The following is a 22551-nucleotide window of genomic DNA, read 5'->3' on the forward strand; positions in this document are numbered from 1 at the left end:
AGTGTGGCTCAGATAATGGCCTCTCTCACTCTGCACACACAGAAAAGAGAGGGGGGAGGAGGAAAATGAAGGGAGGGAGAAAACGAGTGAGGGGGGAGGGAGTGAGCGGACGAACAAACGATAGAGAGAGAGAGAGAGAGAGGTGGGGGCTGTAAGGCAAAGCAGACGGCAAATGCAAAAAGCAGAAAGAAAAAGGAGAATATAGAAAAAGGGAAGGGAGGAGCAGAGAGACATAATGAGAGAGAGAGAAAGAGAGAAACGATAGGAAGAGAATCAGAGCGAGTGTGTGTGCTTGGGGGAGGTGTGTATGACAGAGTGTGCGCGTGAGTGTGTGTGTGCGTGCATGAGTGTGCCGCACTGCCTGGCTGACTGAGAAGAGAGGGAGAGAGAGAAAGAAAGACCGAAAGAGAAAAGAAAGAAGCCTATAGTGGTTATCCACCGGCTGGCTTCTTTTTTTATTTTTGTTTTTTATTTTTTTTATTTGGCACTGTCGCGAAAGCCGTATTCCATGCACTTTCTTGTCCACGTTTCCCACCTTTGTCTCTCCAGCAACGTTACTGGGACAGCTAGACCACTGTGAGTAGACATTGATCTGTTCGGTTCTCTCTCTATACGCTTGAGATTTTTAACCTCATCGTGAGCACAGGAGGTGTAGCGCTGCTTACCGTGTTCAGATGTCTACTACTACGCTTTAAACCTCATCTGCAGTCTCTAGTGTTTTCTTTTTCTGCTTTGTGCTGTCCATATTTGAGACTGTTGTTAATTACATGTAACACTGTACGCGCAGTTTAAAGGGCACCTCATGCTTCTGAGTAAAACCGGTTTTACAGTCTCTTCTGGTTGGGCGTGTTAATGTTTTGGTAGTAGTTGTAGCTGTGACTAAGAAGAGAGGGAGAGAGTTTTGGCAGTACTAAAACTCCTGGCACGCCTCAGATTATTGCCTAAGCACGTGCTTTCTGCTGTCAGACAGGTGTGTGTTTGCAGGTGTAAGGCATATGTGTGTGTCACTTATCCAAAGAATCTGATACACATCTTTCACAGTGCATGTAATAAATAAACTGATGTTTGAAATACAAACTATCTAGTCCTTTTTTGCATGTTAAGTGCATTTTTGTGGTGGCACTATGACTATATTATGGAAGTTTTCTGCATGACTGTGTGCACGTGGGAGTTTATTGCATCACTGAAAAGAGGAAAAAGAGCCTGTTGTAATAATTGTGTGGTTTGGCTTTTTTTGAAGAGTTGGAGTGTGACCAGTGTTGGTAAGTGGGGTACTAACTTGCGCGCTCCACATCTGACACATATTTCTGAAACACACACACACACACAGTCTACTCAGTGGCTGGCACACAGCCCCATGGGGGTCTGACAAGACACCATCACAGAAGTGTCTAGCCCCGAACTTGCCCATTAGTATAACCCATCAAAAGAACTGTCACAATGAAGGTACAATAAGAGGGATTTGGACATTTAGTTACAGAACTGTAAGGTGAACCCTCGGACATGTAATTCTTGTTTCAACAGTCCAAATAATTTAATATTATTCAAAAAAGTTCAAGTACTGTAGATGCTTTTACAGAATTACTTTTCAAGTCAGCAGAATACACAGTTGCATGTTTTAGTTTTAAATGGGTGATTAATTTCATTTAGCTGGTGTGGTAAGACCACAAGGTCCTCTTTTCTAAGATATGCCTTCATCTTAGACAAAACACTCTGTATTTGTCATCTGTGCAGCAAACATGTTTTTTTTCATCCATTTCTTCACATATAAGGGCACATAAGGTATTATACACATCATTATCTTTGTCAATGTTGATCACATCATCAATTGTGATAATGTGTTTCTTTTAGAGATAAATTATGACCTAAAAGTGCCAGGAAGAAGTTCTATGTAGACATTGCCCTTTCACACTTATCTGGAATCAGTTCACAGTTTCCACAACATTCATTTAACCCTTTAAAGAAAAAAAGCACAATAGAGTGTTCAAAGATCAGCGGAGAGGATATTTGAGAACCAAGAACCAGGAAGAGGTTCTCGATATGTTGACTTGGGCATTACCAGTTGTATTATAATTGTAAATATGGTTTGTATTTACATGAGACAGTTGAACATGATGCAGTCCTATTCTGCCTCCATTGTGGCCTTGAAAATGTACAGGTAGGCTCAGGTTGTTTAGTCAGAATAGGCCTGGAGTTAGTGTATGTTCATAATTTGGGAATAAATTATGCTCAATGTCATAGTTTAAATTTGACAATAGGCAACACTGTAGTAACTAGTGGCCATTTCATGTTATCTTTGTGGAATGTGTTTTCTTGAGAGCAGAGAGGGAGCAGGGAAATAACATGCAAAGTCCCAGGGATCTCCATGGAGCGAAGTATTATGTAGTCTTTTCTCAAATAAGGCAGCAACCTCACAGGGATGAGTCGGTCCAACACGTCAGGATGTGTTGTTAAGTTTAAAGAGGTCAATGGTAATGTCCCAATTCCGAAACCAAAAACTTTGATCTTTGTTTAAATCAGACTGCAATTGATATATTAAAATAGTGTTTTCCCTATATTTTTGTATGATGTAATAAATGCATCATAGTTACAAATGGTTTGCAAAGATAGTGTTTAATCGGATGCATGGACTCAAAACATATATGAACTGTTGGTTTGCTGAAACATTGTGAAGTAACTTATGTTTTTGCTCTTTCACAGACTGTTTCTGTGGTGGGTTCAGTGGATGGCCCCAGAGGAAGAGGCCAGATGGAAATTGGGTCCCATGACCGCCTGGATGAAGGCGTGTTAAACCAGGAGCTGTCTAATGGACTTAGCAAACATGCAGCAAATGAAGAAAATAGCTGTGATGAAGTCAGAAGTGTGGCCAGGGAGCAACACCAGCACAACTACCACGAGGGTGCTGGATGTATTTCCCAGACACCAGGCTGGGTTCCTGAGCATGCTGGGAAGTCAAATCCTGATTCTCAACAGGCTGCTTGGAGTGGCCGAAATACCAGTACACCAGTGAATGATGTGGATATGGAGGATGCTCGAACCCTGGTGGCTTTTTCTGCTTCTGTTGGCTCACTGCCACCTTTCACCAACCATCAACCTTGTCAGACACCTACAGCTCAACTGTATGAAAGGTTCAATCAGGAAATGTCTAATGGAGGTGAGAAGGCCAGAAAGAAAGGTGTGGATGGTGAGATGTACCCCCCTGAAGATCTAAACACTCTTCAGGCAGCACTGAGCAAGGCCCGTCATGGCCACAAGCCACCTAACTGCGATTGTGATGGCCCAGACTGCCCTGACTACCTGGAGTGGCTTGAGAAGCAAATCAAACTGGTGGTTAACTCCCAGGATAAAGGTTCCTGTAAGATTCCGGGTGCTCTTCCACAGCCACATACACAGAATCGTCATGCCCAATCCCAACCTCAGCAATGTGGAGGTAACCCCTCATGTGTGCAAGACACAAATCCACAACCCCATGTTAACCAGCCTTCTGCTCCTAGACCCTTTGGCCCACAAGCACCTATTCCCTGCTCCCCAACTGTTCTGTCCATAGCCAAGGAAAGAAATGTTAGCTTGCAAACAGCAATTGCAATTGAGGCTCTAACCCAGTTATCTGCCGCTGACCCACAAACTGTTGTTCCTCCAGGTGCATCTTCACCTGCAAATCACCATCAGCATCTGCCAACCTCCTACCCGCAGAGTATGCCACAAGTGGTCTCTTCATCACCTGGTCCTCTTTTGTCATCCTCTGCTATGCCACAGTCCATACCTCTGGTACATTATCCTCAAAAGGAGCTGTCATGGGATCAGCAGAGACCTCAGTCTCGGGGTGAGGCCCCTGCACCAAACATTTTGTCTAGCCCATCTCACTATTCTTTGACATACCCATCCTCCAAGTCCCCATTTGCAACCAATCTCCGACCCCAGCAGTGGAACCAGGGGACAGGTGGAAGCTGCGAGAAAAGCTCCCCTCAGAACCCATGGATGATGGTGAACACAGATTCCCAGCCTCGTTTTGTTAACCCATCCCAAGATGGTAGAGACCCAGTGTCCGAGCTAAAGCAGCTCCTCGAAAGCACCGGCACAAAGTATACCAACTCAGCCTTCAAGTTCCCACTCCCTCAGCCCAGCATGCATGATGGTCGCAAGAGCAGCTTTACTGGGATGCCTCACATCAAGCAGGAGGTGGATGCAAAGGAGTACCTGGGCTCAGGGTGTGCAGTCGTGGGCCAAGAGGGGTTGGTAAATGGCCAGCTGCAGTTCCAGGGTCAGCAGTTTTCCCCTTCCATTAGGCACTCAACTCAGGCAGCACTGCAGCAGCACCTTCATCATAAACGTAACCTCTTCTCTAATTCCCCTGCCTTCAGTCCATTAGCTCCCATGGCTTGTCAGAACCTTCGTAAGTGGTGGCCACAGACTATGCCAGAGAGTCCTGTAACCATCAAGCAGGAGCACAAAGAACCCAAAAAGAAAAAGAGCGCTCAGAGTTCTCCTCTTCTCAAGCAGTCAGTGGGTGGGCTTTTTGGTCCACTTGGCACACCTCTTCCAAAACCCAAACCGATTGTTATCAAGAAGCATAAACAGAAAGCTTCCCAACCATCTTTCCTCCCACAGAAGCAGATTATAGTATCGAAACCTCCCCTCATTTCCCCAGGATGTGCAACATTCTTATCTCAGCTTGCTCCATCTCAACTAGGCATGGAAGCTGGGCTTCCCCCCTCTCAGGTGGCTGAGAGCCACCCAGCTCCAGCTCAATCTCAGGAATCCATTTTGAATAGCAGTAGTGCACCTATCTCTGAAAATGCTCTTTCTTCTTTAACCCCTGTGTCAGTCCCAGCACCATCCACCCAGAAGGTGACAGCTTGCTCAGGCCCAGCTGGGTTAAATGATAGCATCCCAACAACCAGTATCACACCTCAAACCTCTACAACACAGCAGACTCCTTCTCTGGCTGGCCTCAGTAACCTAGATCCAAAATTCGAAGAACTTATTCGCCAGTTTGAGGAGGAGTTTGGGGACACCATTTCCTCAGCTTCTGCAGCAGAGACCCCAGAGAATGACCCTGCTCAGCCAGCGGTGACCGAGTCACAACCAAACTCAGGACAAACCAGACCCGAGTCACCATTCCCAAAGCAGCCAAATAACTGCCCTGCTTTTCCCACAAATGAGCCCATGGATGAATGTCAAAAGGACGTTGCTGAAAGACTGAACAGAAACATGCCATGGCCATCTGAGGAGGTTTGTACTATCAAACAGGAAAGTGAGGAATGTGAGGTAGACGTGAAACCATCTGGGCAGCCCCTGTCTGTAGCTCAGGATGCATTTCTGGAGCAACAGCACCCCTTCATCACACCTTTCTCCCCTCCGGCTAAACGTATAAAGATTGAGTCATCTGGTGGGGTGACGGTGGTCTCCACAACTGCATGTTTGTCTGCAGACAGAGAAAGGGCAGACTTGAATACTCCCACCAAGGATATCTTTCCCCCTTCCCCTTCACTTAATGGTTTTCTTGAGTCTCCATTGCGCTACTTGGACACTCCCACCAAGAACCTGCTGGAAACACCTGGGAAAGATAACCAACCTGAGTTTCCCACCTGTGACTGCGTAGGTAAGTGAGAGAATTCGATCCAGCAAAATATACTGAAGGGCAGGTTCACTCACATTCTCAAACAGAATATAGAAGTACAAAAAAATGACAACATTTAAAATTTTGCGGCAGTGTAGTACAGTGGCTCCAAACCATGATCCTGGAGGCCCCCCAACACGGCATGTTTTCCATGTCTCCTTAATCAAACATACCTGATTCAGTTCATCAGCTCATTAGTAGAGCCTCCAAGACCTGAAATGGGCGTGTCAGACATGCCAGAAACGTGGTTGGGAACCACTGGTATAGTACATCACACCACCCCACATCCACTCACATTCTACTAATCATGAGAACATGAGATCCACTTAGCTAACTCACCTAGCATTTTTCAATGCAATTTTATTTTTTTTGCAATTTGCAAGTGCAATTCACAGGGAAGGTGGGATTATATAGACTAAATTGACCATCAGAGTTCCATTCAGGAAGCCCCAAGTGTTTCTCTTTCAACATATAGTTTCTGCATCAACACATATCTCAGGGTATTGTTGGGCCATGTTGGAGAATGCACGCTCTATCAGGGGCCCATGCATTGCATTGCAGTCTGTTCTCTGTGCCTCTTGCAGAGGAACAATGGATTTGAAGAAAGGAGCCCATTGTAATTCTTTGGGCCAGTGCAGTGCACCGCCTTCAGTCTATGTTCAGACTGTCAGTACAGTGAGTACAGCTAGTTTCTGCAAAGGAGGCATTCACAATGAAGACAGTCTGCTCATATATCATATGATATACTGTGGCCTGATATCAAAGAAGGGAGGGAATAGGGAGGACAGGGTGAGAAGAAATGGACTGCAACCTCTCATCTTGGGCCTCGGATTTCTTATTGTGTCACTTCAGAGGTTTTGGTTAAGTGTGTGAAATTCGCATTATACATCTGATATATAAAAATCAATATTCTTCTGCATTAAGTAAGTGTGCATTTAAGGATAGTTAAATTTTGACCTAGGCAACACTTGTTGAAGCCTGACTGTTGCTAAGAGCAAAGGACAATAGAAGCAAGGTTTCCATAGTGAATCCTTATAGCACTCTGTCAACACCACAGGGAACACCCAGTGCAATCTGATACTTAACACACTCAAACCTGTAGCTAATGTAGTACCTTCAGTAGTCTTTATATAGATTCTGCCATGTTAGAATATTTTTAGAATACTTTCTCTTTTTACCTGTCATACTTTATGCTTCTCTATGTAAAGCAATCCTTTTTTCCCATGCTGTTAGCTATTCTTACATCTATCGTTGGTGTTTTACCCTGCTGAGTAAGCAGGTAGTAAGCAGCCACTAGACGTTTTTCTCCTCACAAACACTTTTTTTGTTAGACTTTTATATAGGACATTCCCACAAATAATTTCCTGACTTTAGTCACGCCTTTATCCCTTTATACACCCTGAGTGGAATGTGACCTTAGATTGCCTCTTTCCCAGACAAGCTCTCGGTCCCATTCTCTTTCTTGCTCACCCACACATGACTGACTCATACTATCATTCTAATGGCATTACACATTAGCGGTCTAAACTGTTAATATCATTTGGATTATTAGCCTTTATTGTACAAGAGCATGTCCATGCTTTAACCTGCTTTCCCTCTCTCTCTCCCTTAGATCAAGTCCTAGAAAAGGATGAAGGTCCATATTACAATCATTTGGGATCTGGGCGAGACATGGCTTCAGTCAGACAACTGATGGAAGAGAGGTGAGAGACAACCATCAGATGTCTGAATTTTTATTGTTTCGGGTATTATTCCATAATGTCACCTTCACAGCTCTTGATGTAGTCAAACACAGCCTACAGGGCCATGTGGGATCCTACTTTTAAAATCAAGATTTGATAACACTTTATTTTTTACAGTCCCTTTTGACCATTCTGTTGACAATGGTCTCATTAGATCTGTAACTTTTCCGGGTTCAAATCCCGGACGAGCCCCCAAAATCTGTTACAGGTCCCTGGCAGGCGGGAAGACAGTAAGCGGTAATCAACCTGACATTAAATGAGAGAGAGAGAGACAAGACTACTCTTAACCCCGCCACTCTACTAATAGTCTACTTACATTCTAATAAGAGTTACTAGAAATAGGCGCAATGTTACTTATAGTCAACTGAATGTGTTAAAGGGACCATCAGAATAAAGTGAAACCCAAGATTTAATTAAGCCAGGCAGGAAAATCACAAAAACTAAATGGAAAAACCGAAGTGTGTTCCTATTGGATTCTTTCCTGATCTACCTATTAGAACGGTATAATTAGCTGGATAAACTATTTTGAAAGTTGCACTTAAAGGTCAGCTTGCTTTTTCTGTAGCAGTCGCATTTCTGTTTTGTCTTTTTTTTTTTTTTTTTTTTTTTTTTGTAACTGGAAGAAGAATATTCTTATCAATCAGACAAACTCAAGTGAAAATCCATTTATAGATACGACTATATTTTCTAGGTTTGAAACCGTTTTAAACTTCAAAAGTCACAGAGGACTACTACTACCCCCACGCAATTTGCTTTGAGAGTTCCCTAGTGACCCTGTCATTGTTCTACGAGAGTTGTTTGGAAGCTCTGGCAGTTGGATCCTGGCAACAGATTCTTAACCAGCTGAGGATAAGCATCTCTCTTTCCTGCCATTTGCTCTCCCTTCACCCCCTCCTCCCACCTTCCTTCTCTATGATCTTGTCCCCAGGGAATTCCTGACCCAGAATCCAACAGGAGTAACAGGAAATATGGGCATCAGCAGATCCACACAGGGAAGAGACAGGGAGACAATCAATAACAGGGCAAGAGATAAAAAATGTAGAGTATATTAAAGAAGGAGGTGAAGTGACGGAAAGGGTTACAAATTTAAGCAACAACCGGTTGAGTATCCTGTAGTTTATTTATTTTTGTTTTGTTCTTTCGAATACACGAGTGCTGTCATGCAGGGTGTATTTGTGACTATGGACCACAAAAGCGTACATTTTTCAATAAATAATTTTTCCATTTGAAGAATGGTTTGTTAGGAGGAGAATATTTGGCCAAGATACAACTATTTGAAAAACTGGAATATGAGGGTGCAAAAAAAATCTAAAATTGAGAAAAGTTGTCCAAATGAAGTATTTAGCTATGCATATTACTAATAAAAAATTATGTTTGATATATTCATGGTTACAAAAAAAATATATTTACTTAATATCCTAATGATTTTTATCCTAAAAGAAAAATCGATAAATCTGACCCATACAATGTTTTGTTAGCTATTGCTACAAATATACCTGTGATACTGATGACTGCTTCTGTGCTGCAGGGACACATTTGTTAAAAACATAATTGCTGTTACTCAAGTTAATTTACCGTATATGAAAATACTTAAAACTTTATTTACTAATATTTTAATGGTCCTGTAGAGGAATATGAAAAGCTCCACATGGTGTTGACCCCCTGTCCCCTTTGTTGACCCATTTGGACCGAGCATCTCCACCTTTGCTGACCTCTGGTACACTTGTCCACTCTCGTTGCTTTATTTGAGAGCTGATTGAGGACATAGTAGCTGTATTTCTAAAGCCGAGTCATCTCCTCTGAGATAAGGGGGAGCTGGTGGGTAGAGGAAGAACCTTCCCTTTGTTTGTCCGTCAGACAGTGACTATAGCCTCCTTAAGCCTAAGCCTGACCCTTTTGTGACCTTTGACCTCATAGCCCACCCCCGTGGATCTTTGAAGCTTCTCTTTCTAGACTGTGTAGTTACAACTGAACAGTATTTATATTTAGCACATACTGCTGTCCTGTCATGTTTCAAATACTTTATTGAGGTAACTTTCAGAATCATTCGTCACATCTTTTATTATAAAATTTTGCATAGCTATATGACATGAAAACACTGGCATCTAACAATGCTTAAAAAAAACATTTAATCTTAAAATAAAGCAAATATCAAACTATTATTAAAGAATGTGTCCTATTCTGTGTCCTAAACATTGAGGTCTCATATTTTAGAGCAGTCAATGCAATTTGTGAAAGAAATCAATCAAATCTGTGTATGTGTGGAAAATATTCGGATTTAATTCATTTGTAATCGTTAACATTTTCATAACCGACTGTAAATAATAACTTTTTTTTTCTCTCAGCAGCTGCAACAGATTTCAGTTGCATTATTTTAATTAAAGAAAATGTATTTAATAAAATTACATAATTCCGCTAACTAGTTACTCCCCAACTTGTGTGTAAACTTTAGAACTGAGTATCACAAAATGTATAACATGCACGTGGAACTGTTCAATAAATACATTGATGTATCACAGTATCATAATTCCATCATTACTAAAAAGTTAACCAGACTCAAACTGCTTAAATCCTTTGTTTTGATATCTACATGCATGCAACAGAGTCTTAAGTGGGTGTATAAAGTGACTTAAATGTGTCTTGGTTAAGATTGAGGAGGGCTGTTGTTTTCAGACTGTGATTGGAGTTTGTCACTCAGCATCTGTGAACTCTTTATGGCAGGTATGGGGAGAAGGGCGAAGCCATTCGTATTGAGAGGGTGGTTTACACCGGGAAAGAAGGAAAGAGCTCTCAGGGATGTCCCATTGCTAAGTGGGTAAGTGTGCAAAATATTTCTAAAAGCATTGGGTTGGATTGAGCCAAGTGGGCATGTTTCTTAACACACAGAGTGCACTGTATTTAATTTGCAACACCACAGCAGTCAAAGAGTTCCCTTTGACTGATTACTGATTACTTTACATTGTGAGTTCTGCTTTGCTGCTATACACACCTACAGCTCAATATCTGTTATATGCCTGTATAAATACTGACTCTCTGTCTCTCTGTAGGTGATTCGTCGCAGCAGTGACAAGGAGAAATTGTTATGCGTCGTAAAGCAACGGCCTGGGCACCACTGTGCCAATACTGTTATTGTTGTTGTCATCTTGGCCTGGGAAGGTGTGCCCCGTGCTCTGGGAGATAAACTCTACAAAGAAATAACAGAAACCCTCATCAAATACGGCAACCCCACCAGCCGTCGCTGTGGACTCAATGATGAGTGAGTTTCCAACACTTTTGACTGATATGTTTAAACACAGATGATATGTTGATGACTGTAATGTTGGACAAAAATCAAATTAAATTCATGGTGGATGCCTTTTGCAGTCGAACCTGTGCATGCCAAGGAAAGGACTCGGAAACCTGTGGAGCTTCCTTCTCTTTTGGCTGCTCCTGGAGCATGTACTTCAATGGGTGCAAGTATGCTCGAAGCAAAACCCCTCGCAAATTCAGACTGCATGGAGAGCACCCCGAAGAGGTTAGTTTTACATAAAAACGTGTGGTTCTTTTTACAAGCCTAATAAAAATATCTAAGGTAATTTTACATCACCCTTATTTTGCTGTATTATAATTGTATTAAATTATATATAATATAAGTTTAGATGCATTCAAATATGAATGGAATAATTTTACAACTGCATTTCTCTTTAAATATAATTACACTGTGTGTGTGTTACACCAAATTTACAAATAAAAGCATTTGAAGCTGTTGATTTTGAACTGGCAGATGAACTTGCACCTTGTTTATTAAATAACTTATGGTCACGTGTTACTTTTATAAGACTTTACGCTGTGAAATGAACTGGACGACATTGAGTTATTCCCAAACTCTGTAAACAATAGCCTTTTACCGTTCACAATGGTTTTAAGTAAACACATTTGCAATAATTTATTTTTTCCGTACAGGAGGACAATCTCAGGGATAACTTCCAAAACTTGGCCACACATGTGGCCCCTGTGTATAAGAGACTGGCTCCCCAGGCCTACAGTAACCAGGTTTGTTTTATTCGAAATTTCACGCTATGCTGAATGGTGCACTGTTTATGCCATTCATTAACATTAAACCAAACCACGTTTCTGCTAATTATGGACCTTGTAGCTTTGGTGGGATTTCAGGTGATCAAGAAGTTTTTCTTTATTTGTATACCAGTGAATTATGCTATCAGGAAGGGTTACAGAAACTGAATTAATAACTTGTTTATTTTAAATAATTATTGCATTTTTCTGTTATTTAGTGTGTAAATGAGAAGATTGCTTCAGATTGTCGGTTGGGTTTGAAGGAAGGACGGCCGTTTTCAGGAGTCACTGCATGCATGGATTTCTGTGCCCATGCTCACAAAGACCAGCATAACCTCCACAACGGCTGCACAGTGGTATGTTGTGTATCATTTATGATCATGTGCCGTTAAACCCCATCCTGTACATAGAAAAGAAAAGGCTTCACTTGTCAAATTTAGACATGTGTTTGTGTACCATAGGCAGTAGGATATTTACCTTATATATGGGCCTTATTAGCTGGCCTTACACTGCCTAATTTCATTACTTCCAGGTGTGCACTCTTACGAAAGAGGACAATCGCAGAGTGGGCACACTCCCAGAAGACGAGCAGCTGCATGTGCTTCCGCTATACAAGATCTCTTCAACCGATGAATTCGGAAGTGAGGAGAACCAGCGTCTCAAAATGCAGACAGGAGCCATTCAGGTGCTCAGTAACTTCCGCCGACAGGTTAGAAAACTTCCAGAACCTGCTAAATCCTGCCGACAGCGTAGGTTGGAGGCCAAAAAGGCTGCGTCGGAGAAGAAAAACAGGAAATTGCAACTTGCAGAAACCCCAGAGAAGACTGTCAAGATGGAGATGCACCACATGGAGTCACCCCACCCTCAGCAAGGCAATAAAGGTCAGTTGTGAGATATCAGTTTATCTCTATATGCATAAACCAGCTCATGTAAAATTTGAAAAAGGTAGTTAAATTAATGACTGTTTAAAGTAAAGTACTACTATCTTTTTCTTCTTTGTCTGTTATCTAGCTATTCCAAAACAAGAGGTGAAACCAACCATTAAAAAAGAGCCTGTCGACCGCTTCCAGCCCTTCAATGGAGCCGTACGTGGCTACCCAGCACTAGGAAACGGCAAGACACCCTCTGATCCTCGCAGCATGAACAGTTCATTCTCATTCCCTGGTAACTATGCAAGAGGTCACATCCCAACCAATGGCCAACCTCCTGCGCAGAGCCCCATCAATGGCTTTCACCCCAACCTCCAAGAAATACGCTATGGTTATTACAACTACCCTCCCAGTGCACTTTTTCCTCCTGAGCTCTTGGGATATAATAATGGAGCCTGGCCCAAAGCTGGAGAAGCCTCTGCTGTACCATTTGACCAGAAGCCAGATGTTCAGAGTCTCCAAGCCAAGCTGGCACAGGCCTATACCAGCCGCCCACAGCAACAAATGGCTGATGCATCCATTCAAGGGTACCCACACCCTTCAGAGTTTTCCCAGTCTCCTGTTCCACCCAGTCGTACTCCATCCCTGGAGCAGACACACCGCTCTACGCCCATCATCAAGCAGGAGCCCATGGATGTGCCACTGTATGATGGCAGATTGGATGGCCAAGCTCAAAACTGCCCCTCCACTCCCAGTACCACGCCAAAACCCGAAGGCTGGCCTGGGCACAAACCAAACGGTAGCATTATCCCTAAAGGCTGGGATGGAAATATCAGACCAGGTCCGACCAATTCGCCTTTCACTCCGGACAAGCAGAGGCTCCACCAGCAACATGAACACCCTCAGTATCTACAGCAGCAACAATGGAATTCCTATTCCTGCCCTAACACTCCAATGTCATCCCCTTCCCCTTCTCCGTCCCCATCCCTGAAAGCAGGTCCATCACCTGCACCTTCTCCACACCTGTCCACCCCAAGACAGTGGGGTAGCCCTTCCCCTAGTCCCCAGCCTAAAGCGTGGGGTCCTTATGGACCCATGTGTTATGGCACTGGTGGCACAAGGCAAGGCAGCCCTGCTGGTGCTTTCCCCGATAAAATGCTCTCCCAAGCAGGTGAGAATTGTGGCTCTGCACCTTTGGGACTCCAGGAGAAAGCCTGGAAATCTGGTGGTGGATTGGCAGCAGGGAACACACCATCTCCAGCTCCTGAGGGACGCTTGTTTCCCGATGCGCTGCAAAAGTCAGATAATCAGGCGTGTTGGGACAGTGAGGCAGAGACCCAGAGCGAACGTGACCCCAAGGAGGAAGAGGAGTGGTCAGACAGCGAACACAACTTTTTGGACCCCAACATTGGCGGAGTAGCAGTTGCCCCCACTCACGGCTCAATCCTGATCGAATGCGCCCGGCGGGAGCTTCATGCCACCACGCCACTCAAAAAGCCTGACCGCTCACACCCGAGCCGCATATCCCTGGTCTTCTACCAGCACAAGAACCTGAACCAGCCGTGCCACGGTCTGGCTTTGTGGGAGTCCAAAATGAAACTCCTAGCAGAGCGAGCGCAACAGCGGCAACAAGAAGCAGCTCTTTTGGGTCTCTCACAGGAAGACATTAAGGCTTACGGGAAAAAACGCAAGTGGGCGGCTGGATCGGCGAGCCCGTCCACTGGACAAGCCAAGGACAAACGAGAGGGTGTAGTGACACGGATGGCGCCCACACAGCATACCACCACCATGGTCACAGTTTCACCCTACCCATCCACACACCTCACTGGTCCTTACAGTCGATTTGTGTGAACTCTTGTAGACTGTCGCCCCCTGGAGCCAGAGATGGGAATAGAAATGATAAGCTGGCTCCTTTACCATTTGCTTCCCCTCTTTTAGCTCCAACAGCTCTCTCAGGCCACCAGGGAGGGAGAATAGAAGACGGGGCACTTTTTTCACTTTTTTTTTCTTTTACCTCAAATTTTGACAGCAGTTTGGGAACACCCCAAACGGACATGCTGTCAATGGTGCTCTTGCTCTCTCCAACGTGGGAGGGATTTCCATAGCTACCCCTCCTTAAGTGAATTTGATTATTCTAATTATTATTGCTCTATTATCAATATTATTACAATTGCTATTGTTACTGTCAACGTTGATATTACAGGTATTGTTATTATATTATGAAGATTAATATTTTTTATTTGAATGTTATTGTTTTTTCATCATTGTTGTTAATATTATGATTTTTTTCTGCCCTCTCTTGACTAAGAAGACCTCCTTTCTTCATTCTTGCTTGTTCATTGTGAACATGAGAAGAAGCTAATCAGCATTTTTGTTGCGCTTTTTGCCTCTCCCACCCCCACCAACCTCTCTTTACTGATGAAGCGCCTTCACATCATTGCAAGTCACATTTCTCTGGCTGCATTAAGGCATCTTTACGCTAGTCACTGAACATGTGACCAAGAAAGAGAGGACCAGACACCAACTTGGGCCTTTCTGTTTGGTGCCACTCTGATGAAATCTGTAAAGTTTCTCATCCCTTCAAATGGTGCTTATTTTCGGTCTCAAGTGTCTCTAACTTTGCCCTCACAATACAGAGGCAGGTGCAGGACCTGGGTGCTTTTTAGCAGCAGATGTCAGTCTTGGTTCAGCCTTCCATTGTGTCACCTGATTGGTGCTGATTCATTTGCCTGCAGTTTCATTGGCCATTATTCACTGCCCATTTTACATGTTCAGACTAAGGTGCTGATAGTGCTAGCAAAAATCCACCTTAATCGAACCGCCCTAAAGAGCTGCAGATAACCCACCGTGGGTCTTAAGCATATGATTTCCACAATCCAGACTTGGCTCAAACAGGGAATTCCAAAAGTTTTATTGGCTTGAAAATTCAGCTTGATTCACCCAGATGTGTTCAGATTGACTGTAGAGTGTAGAGTTGAGACTTGGAACTGCAGTAGGTTAGAAAAACTGCCATTACAGATGAGTATCTATAGATTTGTAACATCAGCGTATCTGGTTGGTTTTAGACACGCACCACCGGCTCTGTGTAAACTGAACACGTCTTCCATTTCCTGATTTATCTGTTGTTACCCATTTGTGATGATGAGTCAGATATTTTATGACCCTGCTGGTTACACCCGGTTACACCCACCAGCCTAACGGACAGAGCACATTTCTTGGAGTTGGTGCTACTATGAGCCTTTATGCTCCTGTAAAGTTGCCCTCTCGTTACAAGCAGCCCTCCTCTCTCTTTTTGCCCAGAGACATCACCTCTACCTGGAATTCATGGTGCTGAATGGAAATGCATATGGTTTTGGCTCAGTAGTTTGTGCGGATGCATGCATAACTACATAATGCACGTGTGTGTGTGTGTGTGTGTGTGTGTGTGTGTGTGTGTGTGTGTGTGTGTGTATGGATTCCTAAACTGGTTAGAATGTATGTGAATGCCTGTCTGTGAGCTACATACAGAGAGCAATGCAGGGCTGCTGCTGGTTTACACAGGGCTGTAAGATGCTTGACACTCACAGAGAAGATCCTGGTGCTCATTAAGTTGTCCTAAAGCTCTTTACCTCATGTTGTACAGACACTGGTCCCAGTCACAACATGCTACAGACACACGGGCGCTACAGACTGCAGGCTTGCTGCCTACATCCACATTCATACCTACTTTTTTATTCTTATTTATTATATAATGATGATTATTGTTATTGTGATTTGCTGTCATTTTTTTTTATGATGATTTTTTTTTAATTTTTTTGGTTTGTTTGTTCATTTTAGAGAAATTGTAAATATCGAAGAGAGGATTTTATAAAAGCACTTTTAATCTTGATTTTAATGAGGAAAAAAAAATAAGAACGGATTATTGACAACTTGAAACCTAGTTTGTGTTTTAATGGAATTTTATTGGGAGAGATAGAAATGTAAATAGGTAAATATTTAGGTAAGATTATTTAACTGGTGAGGGATGATGGCCTAATCATGAATGATTCCTGAATTTTTAGTCTTCAGTTGTCTGTATGTCAAGCCGTCAACAACAGACCACGAAGCAGGATGTTTTGTCGGTCTACTCAAGATACTGCTGTCCTTCTTTTCATGAGTACTGTACTTACACCAATACCTCTGTACTACCATCATCATCGGCTTCCTTCCCCTGCATCTGATCCACGTCTAGAAACCAGAAACTAATGGAGAACAAAGAAACTAATGTGAACTTGTTGAATAATGCGGTTCGCAAGCATTCAGGACTCGCTTTTTTCTGTTTTGTAATGAAAGGGAGTGAAAGTACATCACTTTTACATAAAAAAAAAAAATTGGCCATAGAACTGAAAAGCTTATCTTGTGACCGCTTTCAGTTGAAAACTCTCGGTAGATCATGTTATGCTCATTACTTTTGTTTCTTTGATTAAATATTGAGTGGGGCGAGTCTTCCAGAGCTCTGAGTCTGCACTGACATTATATTATCCTGATTGTCACTTGTTCTTGGAGATGTGAGAGATACCCCTATGTTTAAAAAGCTGAGTTTCAAGACCGTTCTTGAAGCCCGGTGCGGTTATATTCACCCTAAATGGCTTTTGAACCATGGTGCTACCCCATAGAGTTCACTGTGGAAAGACTCTTGGCAAACAGTTCTTTGGGCTCTTAAATTGATACGTGTTTTGAGAAGAAACCTATATGGTGCTGATCATTTTTAAACCTTTTTATGTAGTTATTTCTGAAATGACATTTCGCGATTTTAAAAAAGAAAAGAAAAAAAGCACTCCATTTGATCCAGTTTCCATTTTTAGGTACTTGAAGAGCATGATGGCAGGCAGAGGAATAGGTACTCTCGTGCTTTTGATGTGAATAGACTGTTAATTCAATATTCTGGTGCTACTGTACCTGAACTGCCCAGAGAAACCTTTTTACCCGTTTTTGTCATATTATTGGATATTCTTCTTCTTCTTTCTTTACTCACATCTACCTTTTGGCCACGGTGTCACACACACACACACACACACACACACTACTCTGCCCCTCTATCAGCACTCACTGTTAAAGAGTATCAATCATGCCCAGTTTTAAACATCAAAAGGACACAATGTCTAAAGAAGAAAAAAAAAGGAAAAAAGAAAGAAAAAAACTGGCAGCTACATTCCTTTATGAGTAAAAGATTGTTCTTGGTTCTATTTTTCATGTTGAGTATGCAGTATGTAAAAAGTGTTCTCTTTTGTTTGGTCTCTCTCCTTGTAGCTGTATGGTGTATTATGTGAATACATAGTGTATGTGGGAAAAGCCACAATACTGTTTTATGTTCGAAACTAAGAAAAAGAAATAAAAATAACAAATATCAAGGAAGTTTGTGGAAGCGTTTACTCATTTACTTTCTGCCAGATTACCAATCCTGACTTCATTCTCTTCATCACAGAAGACTACAGATTTGTTTTGTATGACACATTAATTGTAAGACTAACATTAACACCAGTCAGTTTTAACATGAAATGACTGAAAGCCTATCCAGGACTGCCTCATTTTTTTTATTAGAAATAGCAAAGAGTTGTATTTTGCTACAAGCCCACACGATGGCAACAGATATCTATGTGTACACAGCCCAGTATTGTGGATCATTTTATCAAGTTGTCTCTGTTCAAATTATTATATGATCTCTTTCCTGGAATAAAAACTACATATAGATTATTAAAGCTGTATAAAATGATTAGATCTAACAATTTTCATTCTCATTAAAATGCCTGATTTTTTAGTGTTAGAATTTAGTGTGAGAACTAGTGTGAGAATTTCCCACAGCCTTATTGTAATATATTTTTTAAACAAGTCTGACTATACCATGGTCTGTATTAAGACTGTAGTATTCGAGTATTCTACCAAATATTCCATCGATTAATCAAGTAATAAGATAAAATGTGTTTTTCCTTAATTAAAGTGCAAGAGAAAATAAGACTCCTGGGTCTTTTAAAATGAACAACTAAGTTTCCTTTTTTAGAAAAAAACCTATTTTTATTTTTTCAATGCATACATCAAAAATAAACATTTAATTATTACCCATTGTTTCTCTGTCTGTACTTGTACTGTGAACAATGACAAGAAAGTTGACCAATGAATTAAGTGCATTTAAGTGCCATTCAGTTGGGGTTTTAATTAAATAATTTTCTGAGATGCACATTAAACATTAAAAACATTAATTGAATGTATCTTTTAATTATTGAAAATTAACTTAACTTTTTGGTAAACAAAGGGGATTTACTATTTTAAAAAAACATGGAAGAAATGTTGTGTGATTAAACCTTAAAAAAATAATGTTTTATTTATTTTTTGGTAGTAGGCTACTGTATGTACATTCTGCTGAACTCTTCAGACCATATGTGTATATAAATGACCACCTTCATTCACTGTAAATGCATGACCTCAGATACTTTACATGGTTTTCATTTGCTAGCTTAATTAGTCTTGACTTGAACTAGACAGCATGCTTTCATATCATCTGCACAGCAGTTTACATTTCCAGTTTCCATATCTGAGATCCATGTTTCATGCAGCAGTGAGAACAGTGTGTGGGAAATTTCTATGAATTAGAAGTATTTGTGCTTTGAAGTACAGAAATAGCAAGGCAGGGGTTAAATGTGTATACTGTACTCTCACATGATCCTTTAGAAATCATTCTAATATGCTGATTTATTATCAGTGCTGGAAACTGGATTCAGGATCTATGACGAATAAAAAATTTTTTAAACAGTCAGTAAATGTTTCTTTTTTGAAAGAAATAAAAACTTTTATTCAGCAAGGATGTGTTAAATTAATAAGAAGTGATAGCAAAGATTACTATTGTTAGAAAATATTTATATTTTGAATAAATGCTGTTCTTTTTAACTTTTTATTCATCAAATAATCATGAAAAAAGTATCACGGTTTCCCAAAAAATACTTGGCAGCACAAGAGTTGAAAATTATAATAATGAATCATCATATTAGAATTATTTCTGAAGATCATGTGACTCTTTATAATGGAGTAATGATGATGGATATTCAGCTTTGCATTACAGAAATAAATTATGGATTTAAAGGATATTAAAATGAAAACCATTATTTTATATTGTAATAACATTTTACAATATTACTGTTTTTTGTCCTGTATTTTTGATCAAATAAATGCAGCCTTGATGAGCAGAAGAGACCTCTTTAAAAACATTACAAGTCTCACTGATGTCAAACTTTTGAGCGGTAGTACACACACACACACACACACACACATTTTTATATATACATATTACACCTCTGCTGCGCACTTGAGTGCCTCAGAAACATGACAAGATAAGAGAAGCTAAAAAAAAATTAAATTGCAATAATTATTTTTATTCATTATAAGAGCTATACCAAAGTGTTGTGAAAAGGTTCTAACAATTAATTTTGAGGAACCACCAATTTAAAACTCTAGAGGACTGAAATATTACAGAATCCCAGTAATGACCCTCACAGAATCTATCCATCTATATATATATATATATATATATATATATATATATATATATATATACAGCATGCACAGTTACTGTAGATAGCTCTATGTACAGTAACTTTACTCAGCTGTGTGTGCTTTTATCTTTTATCTGTGGTCCAGCACTCTCGCTTAGAAACCCTGTCTCTTTCTGACGACAATTATCGTTTGTTTACACTGTAAAATTACTGACGAGAGCGAGTGCCTTCCTAAAACCCAGAATAATGACCAGCACCAGGAATAAAAGCCCAAGGGAAATTGGGCTAGTTGTCAGTTTTTACCACACTTACTGAATAGCAGACCAGATTCAGCTTCTTCAGGTTGAGGATTTAGCATGGAACTACTAATCTGAAATGTTGAAATGGCTTTTAATTGGATGTGAATAATGTTGATGCTCTGAAAGGCTTCTCAGGGCATTCAGTGTGTGCTGTTGCTGTGTATCCATTTCAGATAGATGGGTGAAATCACACCTGAACAAATAGTTCTGAATCAGTGTCTATAGGGAGGTTTTCAATAGAGCTTGTGTTCTGTATCAGAGATGTCAGATGTGTACTGAGGCTTATGAGTTTTTCTTTCTGCCGTTACCAGTGACACTTACCATAATTACTGAACTGAAATAAATCAACACTTAAAATGACTTTAGCTAAATAATCTAAAATTAGCAAAAACATGTTTTCTAAAAATATCTGAAAACTATTTTTTTTTATCAATTACTTCCCAGGTGAAAAAAAACTGTTTCCATAATGTACTTAAAGAGCTTTATTTTCACGCATGCACTCATTTTATATAATACACTAAAAATGAAGATAATAAGATCATCTAAGTGTACTCTTAAGTGCTATTTTGGGACACCATGAATATTAACTAAAATGTGCTTTTAACATACTTTCCAAAAAAATAAAAATAAAAAAGTATTTAGTTTCCACTTGTAACTCAAAAAATAAGGCAAGCTTTCACACTCAACTCAAGTTAACGCAACTAGCAACCGACAACTAACTTTACTTCATCTAATGAATAAAAGTCAGTCTGTTGAGCTGTAAAAGATCTGTCTGATAAACCAAAAATGTATTTAGCATTTAGCCATGATAAACTGATAATGATAAACAAACTCTTTTCAGGTTTATGTTTATGTTCAAAGCCTTCTTCAAAATAGACACATGTGGGCAGTTTTGCCTCATTGAAATAAAGACAAATATTTCTGCTGATGGATAAAATTATTAAATCCAACAGTTTCAGTGCGATGAAGAAACTAACTAAATATTTTCAAGATGCAATGCATGCTGGGAACTTGTGCTCGGTGTAAAATCACTGTTCAGAAGACTCAATGTGAAAAGTTAAAAAGTTAAACAATGGTGACATATTAAAAAGATAAAAATGATTCATGCATGACACATTTTCTTAATTACTGTTGATATCTTAAATTCACAAGTTTATGGTGGCTATATATTGCAAGCAAGAAAATTGATTTCTGGGTCAAATTCAGCTGAATGAAGAGGCAATGCAGAGAAGATGCAGATTTTTACTATGAACTGGTCATAAACATGTCATTATGATTATTTCTGTGGGCTTTGCAAATGCTTTCATAGACTTATTTCTGTATGAGGATCCTCACAGTTAATAAAGAGCATGAAATCATCATTATTGTGCTGTAAGTGACTCATGCTCTATATTCCTGAATCAAATATGAGAGATGATAGGTATACTGAAGTCATGTGATATGATTTAATATAGCCAAGAATAAAAAAGACCGGAATATACTGAAAGATGTTCAGAATTCAAAAACGTTTTCTTTTTTTCTTTCCTCCCTTCACAAGCTGTGCATCAGTTTTTCGATCCGGTTTCAAACACATTGACAGATGTTGTGTTGCACTATGAAATGTTGTATGAAAACAGCTGCATAAATGTTTGCTTGCATACTTCATGGAAACAAATCACAGTAACCGCTTTGAAGATCAGATCACAAATGGGGATGAAAATACATGCAAAATAAAATGACATGCCAAAGAAATCAAGGAGGATCTGGAGGGAAGTGATGGAATATAAATTGCTGTGCATAATGCATCATATCTTGATTCAAGCTTGCTTAAAATGATGACAATTTCTGGGAATGTTTTTCATGCATTATTTTTTTATTTACATTTTTTTTTTTTTTTTTTTTTTTGAGCTCATTTTCCTGCTTCTGGCTTATTTTAGTAAACCCAGAATGAAAGTTCTACCATCATTTATTCACCTTCATCATGTTCCAGCATCCTCGTGTCTTTCTCCAAAGTAGACAGAACAACAGTTTATAATGAGGACGGAAGCAACATAATTGTGTTTCGAATGACTCCCACACTATATTTTATATAATGTAGTTATCTAGCAGTTTTCTCTAAAGAACATAGGGTACCTTTTATGCTTAATAAAATGTAAAAGAACATCAGTTTGTACCCTGTTTATGGAAATTGGCACAGATATTATTTAATCTTTTATAAATTATTTCTTATGAATGGTTATGAACTGAGAAAACAAAATTCCCTTGATCTGTTAACATGTAAGAGGTCACTGTGCCATTAGTCTCGTGTAGCCAGAGCTTCAATCTGACAGCTGAAGGTCAGGGATCCACTGGCCAAGCCCCGCCCATGAGGATTGACTGACATCTCAAACAACCAATCACAGTTCGTTTTGTTCAGCGTCACGTTTCAAGGCGTGAAAATATTCCCACAATAACAGACCGGTGTGTAAAACTCTCAGATGTATTTAT

At 40.4% G+C, this 22551-nt stretch overlaps 1 protein-coding gene across 6 annotated transcripts in view; it reads left to right on the forward strand.

Moving 5' to 3' along the window:
* Nucleotides 1-17657, forward strand: part of LOC127957065 (methylcytosine dioxygenase TET3-like) — a 37814-nt gene extending 20157 nt beyond the window's left edge. For 5 of the 6 annotated variants that reach the window (XM_052555421.1, XM_052555423.1, XM_052555424.1 and 2 more), the window contains 9 exons: nt 2701-5602; nt 7233-7323; nt 10084-10177; nt 10410-10618; nt 10726-10876; nt 11305-11394; nt 11634-11771; nt 11948-12296; nt 12427-17657. In XM_052555421.1, coding sequence (XP_052411381.1) covers nt 2701-5602; nt 7233-7323; nt 10084-10177; nt 10410-10618; nt 10726-10876; nt 11305-11394; nt 11634-11771; nt 11948-12296; nt 12427-14135 — 5733 coding nt within the window. In that variant the 3' untranslated portion in view covers nt 14136-17657. Of the gene's footprint in view, nt 1-106; nt 577-2700; nt 5603-7232; nt 7324-10083; nt 10178-10409; nt 10619-10725; nt 10877-11304; nt 11395-11633; nt 11772-11947; nt 12297-12426 lie in introns of those variants that run through there. The other variant, XM_052555425.1, reaches the window with a different exon arrangement.
* Nucleotides 17658-22551: the final 4894 nt, after the last annotated feature.

This window comes from Carassius gibelio, chromosome B5 (genome assembly GCF_023724105.1).
Source record: "Carassius gibelio isolate Cgi1373 ecotype wild population from Czech Republic chromosome B5, carGib1.2-hapl.c, whole genome shotgun sequence".
NCBI lineage: Eukaryota > Metazoa > Chordata > Actinopteri > Cypriniformes > Cyprinidae > Carassius > Carassius gibelio.